We start from the raw sequence: 9,178 nt of genomic DNA, 5'->3' as shown, positions 1-9,178 counted from the left end.
GGAGAACAAAGTTAACACGGAATGAGATGACAACTACCTTAGAGAGAGGGGAATGAGTTAGCATGACAATAGTGAGTAGCGATGGGGGAGTCGAGGCATTGCTCGAGGTCGATGTCACGGTTGTCATCATCCTAGTCTCGGAGGGTACCGGTGTTGAAGAGACGAGTGGTGGTAGATGCCACTGGGCAACAACTAGGGGAGACAAGAAGCATCTCCACGAGCTTGGAGAGGGCACTGCATCTGCATTGGCATCGGCACAGATGCCGAGCAACTCTTTCGCTGCTTGGCAACTGCGTCGACGCCGGCTTAGATGTAGAGCAGGGAAAGTGTCGCTCAGTGAGAGGTGGTGTCAAAACTATGCCACGGTAAGGGAGCGACAAAAGCTCTAGCGACCCTAGCTTCGAGTTGAGGCTAGGATTCGCCCAACGGGTCAGTGGCGAGGCAACCAATCTTTGTCGTAGACATCGTGATGGCTACCACCATTTATGTCGACGCCGACACAATTGTCGAGCGACAACTACATTAGCGTCGACATCAACGCTAATGTAGTTGCCGCTCAAGAACTACGTAAGTGTCTACGCAGATACAAAGTGGGGCGAGCTACGATAAAGTCGACGACGCACTCCTCGTGGAGGCGAGTGGCATCATAGTAAAAGCGTCATAGGCGACCATGCAACTACGTCGACATCATCACCAAGATCGAATGAAATGCTAAAGATAACTACCTACAAGAATTAATCTATAATTAATCCTATAATTTCTATGTGTCGATAAACCCAATTAAATCGAACCGATTGTTTGGGACGCACATCTTGTGTGCGTGTTTGCATCATAAGCTTGCTTAATTATTTATTTAATAAATAATGTATTTATTTAATTTTATTTAATAATGTATTTATTTTATTTATTTAATTAATAATGTTTGCATCATTAATGTTATTTAATGTATTTATTTTGCATCATACGTCGACATCATCATAAGCTTGCTTAATTAATTTTACATCTTGTGTGCGTGTTGACCATCAATTAAATTGAACGATTAGAAAAATAAAAAAAATAAGAACCAAATTTGCTGTGTGCTACTGCAAGTAACGATTGACCATCAACTTTTGACCACAAGTAACGAAAGTCAAAAGTTGACTTTCATGATTGTATAATTCCCCATCAGTTTTAAATAAAAAATAAAAAAAATATTTTTATCATATTAAATAACGTATAATGTTAACAAATCAACTCAACTCAAACCGAGACCTATCACTTGTCCAACAAATCATTAATTTTTCATTGATAGATCCATAGAAAAACCACGGAAACAAATAATGTAAAAATAGAGCGCAAAAACTCGAAGAAGTTTAGGACAACATAAAAATGCACATCAAAACCATAGAAAGCGAGGGGCAATAACGAAACATTAAGCCACTAATGGTCTGGAACTGCAAAACACAAATATTTTTGCCATGAGGTTACCATGGTGAAGATGATTGGTAGTTGTACTTCATCAGCAAACAACCAGCAAAACAACCAGAGGAGAGTCAACCGATAAGGAAAGCTGTAGTTCTGCTTATTGCTGAGCACATTGCAATCTCTGGGCTCGTCCGGAGACATCATCCTCTTCCTCGTAAGCCTCCTGGGCCTGAGCTTGCTTCCTCCGCATCTCTTCCTCGATGTTGACATCATATAATGTTGTTTCCTCGCACTCATCCAGTTCCATGTCCTTCATCTGTGATGCAGGCTTTGGAGGAAGCGCAGCCTCCAGCGCTTTGCACTGGTCCGGCGTCAGCAAGTCTGGGAAGTCCACTGTGAAGTGGATGTAGAGCTTCCCCCTCATGAAGGGCCTCTGGTACATCGGCATGCCCTCGTCATTTATCGCCTTGAATTGATCTGTATCAGTAGCAAGGTCATCAAGTACAATGCCCTACAAAACCCAGTCGGCAAAAGGGTAGTTTGCAACGCGTACCGGGCTTCACAACTTCACCAGGGTTCGACTTGATAAGTAGTTGCCTGTTATCTAAGTGGGTCAAGACAAATTGGAAGCTACAGAGAGCTTCGGTGAGGGATAACGTGTGCTCATAGTAAAGATCATCTCCCTTTCTCTTAAACTTTGGGTGATCCTTCTGTTGAAGGACAAACACAATATCTCCAGTAACAGTTTCAGGCTGCAACACCCATGAGCATGTGTTGTAGGTTAGAACATATCATTAATAACAAGAATGTTATGTGCAAGTACACATCGAGTTCATATGAACTAATGCTTCAAACATCATACCGCCTCGTCTGCCTCTCCGGGGAAGGTAATCTTCTGCTCGTTCTGCATTCCTTTCTCAACCACAACCTCCAGCACTTTCTTCTCCTGAATAACCTTCTCACCTTTACATTGTGGACACCGATCCTTCTCGTTAATGGTCTCCCCAGTGCCCTTGCACTCACTGCAAGGGTGTTGCATTTGCTGGATCATTCCAGGCCCTAACTGACGAATCGTGACCTTCATACCCGATCCTTCACAGCCAGAGCAACTCATCGAAGCACCAGACTTAGAACCCTTCCTGGAAAAGGGTCTAATAATTTTAGAAGCATTCACCATAACAGCGAAGAGAAGCAAACAACTCACCCCTTGCACTTTTGGCAGATGACGTTCTGTGAAAGAGAGAGTTTCTTGGAGATCCCACTGTACAAGTCTTCCAAAGACACCTTAAGAGGATGGATTGCATCCTCCCCTCTCCTCTGCCTTCGTCCCCGGCTGCTTCCACCTACTGTCCGGAACAAGCAACAATTAATATTCACACGACCAATCAATGATTGGCATGTGGTAGGTGGAGAACAAACATATTGGTGGTCAGAAGCTCACCTCCGAAGGGACTTCCACCGAAAAAGGACTCGAAGATATCAAAAGGGTTGTGACCACCTCCACCACCACGCATTCCCTCCTTGAGGGCATCCTCACCATACTGGTCATAGATTTCACGCTTTTCAGGGTCGCTTAGAACCTCATAAGCCTGGGCCAATTCCTTGAACTGAAGAAGGCAGCCAACATATCTTTGTTATCCCCAACCCCCGGAAAAGAGAAATATTTCATGATTCAAGATCTAACCATTCCGCCACAAATCATCCAAACAAAACGAGGCAGCTTATGATAAAGACATGTCCAAATGTTCTTTTCCCAAATTCACATTATCATTGTAAAAAGAGAGAGCTATTCACTCGATCTTCAAATCCGTAAGCCATTTACAATACGCTTGCCGAATTAGATCCAAGTCAAACAACAGTCGACGAAATACTAACGAACACTACAAATGTGGCACATAAGATCTACAATCTTGAATTAGAGGCTAGGAGCATTGGCATGATGAAGTTGGAACATTTGTTTATACAAGTAGAACACACTCCAAACCCGCTAAAGCTGTGACCAAAGAAACAGCATTTCCAAAATGAATTCTCAATAAAAAAAAACAATGAATGATCCAACCTGCTCGACCATAAATCAAACGTAAAAGCAGGACACCGACAAGATACCTTTTCGGGGTCGCCGCCCTTATCGGGGTGGTTCTTGATGGCGGCCTTGCGGTAGGCCTTCTTGAGGTCATCCTGGGAAGCGTTCTTCGACACCCCGAGGATCTCATAGTACCGCGTGCTGTCACTCGTCTTCGGCGCCCGACCGAACATCCTGCCGGCGAAGCCCCAATAAATCTCTCCCGAATCGGACTGCCGAACTCCTCGATCGAGAGGAGGAGGAGACGGTCACAAGAACCCTAACAGAGGCGGGTAGCTCGAGAGAGGGATAAAGCGCGAGGCGGGAAACGTAAATTGCCGAAAGGGCGGAGGACAGGAAGGCTCTCGAAGCCGATGCCTCGGTTCGCCGCGATCGAATTAGGGGCGTTTACGTTCCCCGCCTCGGCACTTTATCCGAGTCATTACATATTAATTACGCATGTACTCACACATCTTTTTAACATCTCGATCGTAGATTTAAAAAATTTATATTAATTTTTTTAATTATAAATGATCTAATTCTATATATCCTAACGTCATCGATTTATCGATGGAAGTACGAAAATAATAAATAAAAAGATAATTTCAACATCTCAATTACGTTTTCGATAGTGACGGACAATGATCTAAATAAAGGTCGTAGGTGATTGTTATGAATATGAAGTAAGAACAATGACGAGAGATTGAGACAAAAGAAGAGGACGACTCAGATGTCGATGCTCTGTATGTGTTGGTGTCGACGCAGATCTCAAATACCAAACAACCCTTTCGTCGAGCAAATGCAATCTGCAACACCGCTCTACATGTGTTGGTGTCGATGTAGATACTTTGCATCTACGTCGGTGCTACCGTAGTTATCATGCGACGCTAATATATATGCAAAGCGTTGGTATCTAAGTTATCCTCTTTCTCTTCCCCCTTTGTATTACCTCTCATCGTTACTCTATCTTCTCATCCACAATAATCATCTATGGCCCCTAATGACATCGTCGTCTGTCACCATCAAAAACGTAATTAAGATACTTATCATTTTTATACTTTCGTTGATAAATGTTAAGGTAAATGAAATTAACTACTTCACTTATAATTACAGATATTCAAATGTAAATTTTTTAAGTCTAAAAATCAAGATATTAAAAAGGTTTACTTTATATTAAAATTTTTATGATTATAAATCATCTAATTCTATTTATTCTAACATCATCGATTTATCGATGGAAGTATAAAAATAATAAACAAAAAAAGATAATTTCAACGTCCTAATTACATTTTCGATAGTGACGAACAACAACACAAATAAGGACCCCGGGTGACTGTTACGAATATGGAGGAAGAGCGATGACGTGAGATAATATGTGTCGATGCTTATACAGATATCGAACAACTCTTTCGTCGGGTAGATGTAGAACGATACCATTTTGCATCTATATCAGTGTCGATGTAGATGCTCTACATCTATGTCTGTGCTGACATAGATGTCATGCGATGTCGACATATATGCAAAGCATTGGCATCTACATTGTCCTCTTTCTCTTCCCTTCTCTTTTATAGAATAAGATATAGCAAAGCACTTTGCTATTCCAGGAGCCTTGATGAGACAAACAGACTACTACTGCAAAGACAAATATATAGAGCTATAATGAGATTAGATGCAAAGTTTCAGCGTCAACAAGCAAGTTCGGACAAGCTTGACAAAAAGATGACCAATTTTATGGAGTTCAAAATGAATTAAGTTCCAGAACAAATCAGCTGAGCAAGGGATCCTATCGATATCGGCGAAGAGACAAGGTCTGGTTTCTCTTCCAGGTTGCCCTACGAGATGGCCTAGCCTTGTGATGAAGGTGGCCTTTACCGCGAAGACCACGGTACTTCTTGCCAGCCGATGTTAGCCCGCGAAGCTCACGGTGCTTGTGAACGCCCTTGCAGATCCAGTTGATCCTAGGGTCGTTGCGAATGGCACTGTGGGATGGATCAATAAGGATGATCTCGTAATATTTGTATGTTGAATCCTGTGTAACATGACATGGAAGACAGTTTTATTTGAGAAGACTTTGACAAAGCATAAAACTATAATATAAAGGATGATCCAACAAGGAATGTCGGCTGACCTCGTTAACCCAGTAAGAGTTTAGCACCCTGAGGCCTCCCAGCTTGCGACCAGCTCTCTCCTCTGCAACTGATCGCTTGTTTCTTTGGAACTTAAGCTGAGTGATACCTTGATGCTTGGGCTTCCCATAAACAATGCCCTTGGGAACTGGTCTCTTCCTGCCACCACGTCTAACACGAACGCGATAAATCACATAACCCTGCATGGTAAGCACATAACACCATAAGCAAGGGTATAGCATAAACACAAATTTGCAATGCTACCCAGTGAGTGCCATTGACAACTGATTAAGTTATACATGAATTGAGAACCACAAGTCATGGCAAATAAGTGTCAAATGCCAACATGATTGCATACAGGGAAGATTTTTTTCTAAATGTGGTCGGTACCCAAAGCACATGGCAATGCTTAACATGTGGCAAGACAACTTGATGTAACTTCATTAGGTCACAGGTCAATTACAAGATACAAATAACTAGTATAGTTCATATTGCATCACTAGGGAGTCAGACCAAAACTAACACAGCACACAGGAGGGAAATTCCTATTACAGCAGTTAAAGAGGGAAGAAAGAAGTCAATTTATGTGATGTTGTGATTGAAAGAAGACAAGCATGAGAACCTTAGATCATCTTCATTATAAAACACAAACTTGTGTCAGATGTTTGAAAAAGGACCTTTAAATTATGGAGAACCCTCAAATGCATACATGCATGTAGGCCAAAGGTGCCAACACATAACGTCCACTACAAGATTACATTATGTTCATTGAACAGGGAGGCTGCAACCTGTGCACATAGACATATCGCTGGAACAATCAAAGAAAAAGTTAACAGCCATTAGGTGCTTACTTTTCTCCTTTGTGTGATGAACCAGCCACTCCAACAACCACCCTAATTGTCCAAGAAAATCACCCTCTTACAGACAAGTAGTAGTGTCTGTAACAACAATAAATTCAATATTTATCTTCGATCAGGCCTATATGATGATACCATCATGATTAATCACCAAAGACGTGAAAAGAAATTTCAAGTTGCAAGTTGTCAAGGACAGAGGAGTTCTGGGACTACATAATATGTTCCTCATAATGTCATAACTGATAACAAGATTGTTTCACTGGGTCTATTTCTTGCTAATTCACCCAGAAAAGAACGAGAATAATCAGAACATCATAATATCTCATTTACCAATAAACTGTTCAAATCAAAGTCACTACTTCGACTTCATAGTCTACGTACATTGTGCCTACCAGTAGAGGTTTAATAGGATGCCACCACATGAATTCTAACTGAGATGCTCTAGCACTGTTTTCTAAGGGCAGCATATCTACAACGACAAACTATCCCTAGCTCACATCTTTGTTGGAGAAAAAAAATTATTCCAAAAAGCTCAGGAATGGATATGTACAGAATAGATTAATGTCACATGCACATTTATATTCACAGATGCAGCATATGCTTTATCTAAGAATTAATGTATACATCTTTAGGAGATTCAGTAGTCATTGAAAAAATGGGGACCCTTGATTACCACTTAAGATATCCAAATAAAGTTTCATCCTCAACCAAAATTATAAAGCAAATTATTTAGAAAATAATAATCAACATCCTTTTTCAATGACATGGAGATAAAGACTATTGTCTCATTTTTAAGAATTAAATCTGGGAACAACTTATCAAAGCTTGGTGCTCCAGCAAATGCAAAGAGCTATGATAGACAACATGGTCATCACAAAGCAAGGATGTTTTTCATGGTTCTCCATTTCACCCGGACCAGTATGAAATGGACAGTACATACTGGTCGACATATCATCCTTTTCGACTGGTCCTATCCGACTCATTTGAAAGAAAAAAAAAACTTAAAGTCTTCCCTGTCCGCAAGGAGTGCAGAGTCGGTCCTGAGCTGCTGTCGTTTGCCACCCCCTACCTTCCAGTAGGATTTCTTCTCATCCTCCTCCATCCTGCCTCCTCTTCTCGCTTCTTCTTCCTTCCTCCTTCCTCTACCACTCCTTACCCCTTTCTCCTCCTCCCTCCTCTTCCTCCACCACCAATCCTCTTCTTCTTCTTCCTTGAGACACTAATACATGTCCACTCTTTCTTGCTTGGCTGCGTTTTTCCCGGGCACCCCTTTCAAGCAAGCAGGGTCCGATGAGAGACTAGTACCGACAGGTACTAACCGGTCTGGCCAGAGACTGAAACAGGTCCGGTACATGAAACCGAGTTACTTGTCATGCTTTATTTCAGGTCAAACTTACTCCAAAGGAAATTTTTTTCTAGTAACTATGGGTTAAATCAAACAGAGATCTCATCTCGTCTTATCAAGCCAATGAAGCTACAGCTTCATCTCTCGTCTTAAATTCCTCCTATGTGTGAAAAACACGAAAGAAGATTAAGCAGATAGAGGAACAGATTACCGTTCATCGATTTAACCAACATAAACCTAACGACACATTCAAAATCATAAATAGATGACAAGAGCAATCCATACAAATTCGTGCAATAATCAAACTAGCCAAAAGTATACTAGCGAGACAAATGTTCAAGAACGCTATATTACCCACAAAATCATGAAAAACCCAACGACGACACGTGAAGATAGCATCGATATGATTCAGGGAAGAACAAAATCATGGGTCAGATCGAACGTCAATCTACCTGTTTGGCCTTGTAACCAAGGCGCCGAGCCCTGTCGGGTCGCGTCGGCCTCGTGACGCGCACGATCGAGGGAAGCTGGCGGTATTCCCAGCACCTCACCCGCTGTAGGAACCGCATCACGTCCGACTGCTTCTTCCTCCATAGCTCAGACACGTACTTGTACGCCCCTGAAACCCCATCAAAAGAACAATGAGATCAACAACATGCCACATATATCAACGAGAGAGAGAGAGAGAGAGAGAGAGAGAGAGGACTGACCCATGGCACGGGAGAAACTCCTCTGCGGCCCTCGGCAGGGGTGAGCGCCCGTCCGCTTAAAAGGGGAGCGCGGTGCGTGCTTAGGGAAGCCTTGGCCGTCGAGATGGAGCGGGTATGATCCCACCCGTCCGTTCGTGTGCTTTTAGGGTTTGAGCGGCGCTTTACATCTCGTGCATGCGTTAAAATAGACGGTGATCGATCAATTACGGACAGGGCTTAGTGGGCCTTCGTAGGCGTGGATCGTTGCCGAGGCCCAAATGTGCTCCATACAACAACAGGCCTTCGCTCCGTGGGCCCCCAAATGTGTCGCCCTTTTCAATCAATGAATATGTTTTAATTTTCTAGAATTAATGTGCCACGGAATGATGATAAAATGAAACACAATAATGCGAATGAGGAATCAGGGACTTGGTAAGCACAAACTATTCAAGATGAATGAATGTTCATCGAACTATTTGATGGGGGACAGCAAAAGTGCATGTAGATGATTGATTCACTGCACTTTGTCAAGCATCAGTGAAAAGGGATACCGCCAAACTCATGAACTTGCCAGAACAGATGTGTGCATTTTTGTTAAGGTGGCATGCTCATCAAGTTACAGTCAGAAAGCAACATAATAATGCATTGCAAACTTTATCACAGATGATTGGTGTTTTGATTGTTTCATAAGAAAA

At 42.2% G+C, this 9,178-nt stretch overlaps 2 protein-coding genes across 5 annotated transcripts; both read right to left on the bottom strand.

Moving 5' to 3' along the window:
* Window positions 1-1,401: 1,401 nt before the first annotated feature.
* On the bottom strand, window positions 1,402-3,882 carry LOC135616508 (dnaJ protein homolog). 4 transcript variants are annotated; one of them, XM_065115765.1, is made up of 6 exons: window positions 3,511-3,882; window positions 2,846-3,011; window positions 2,609-2,750; window positions 2,267-2,555; window positions 1,958-2,156; window positions 1,402-1,881 (listed from the first exon to the last, which is right to left on the bottom strand). In XM_065115765.1, exons 1-6 carry the CDS (start codon window positions 3,658-3,660, stop codon window positions 1,562-1,564), a joined length of 1,266 nt encoding a protein of 421 aa, XP_064971837.1. In that variant the 5' UTR covers window positions 3,661-3,882; the 3' UTR covers window positions 1,402-1,561. The 4 variants fall into 4 exon arrangements, with proteins under 4 accessions (XP_064971837.1, XP_064971838.1, XP_064971839.1 ...); XM_065115766.1 differs by having other exon boundaries at window positions 2,609-2,747; XM_065115767.1 differs by having other exon boundaries at window positions 2,267-2,543; window positions 3,511-3,881.
* Window positions 3,883-5,115: 1,233 nt separating this feature from the next.
* Window positions 5,116-8,660, bottom strand: LOC135616507 (large ribosomal subunit protein eL15z-like). The gene is made up of 4 exons (XM_065115764.1): window positions 8,505-8,660; window positions 8,247-8,413; window positions 5,595-5,792; window positions 5,116-5,495 (listed from the first exon to the last, which is right to left on the bottom strand). Exons 1-4 carry the CDS (start codon window positions 8,506-8,508, stop codon window positions 5,250-5,252), a joined length of 615 nt encoding a protein of 204 aa, XP_064971836.1. The 5' UTR covers window positions 8,509-8,660; the 3' UTR covers window positions 5,116-5,249.
* Window positions 8,661-9,178: the final 518 nt, after the last annotated feature.

This window comes from Musa acuminata, chromosome BXJ2-7 (genome assembly GCF_036884655.1).
Source record: "Musa acuminata AAA Group cultivar baxijiao chromosome BXJ2-7, Cavendish_Baxijiao_AAA, whole genome shotgun sequence".
NCBI lineage: Eukaryota > Viridiplantae > Streptophyta > Magnoliopsida > Zingiberales > Musaceae > Musa > Musa acuminata.
This window is presented reverse-complemented; position numbering and strand designations above follow the sequence as displayed.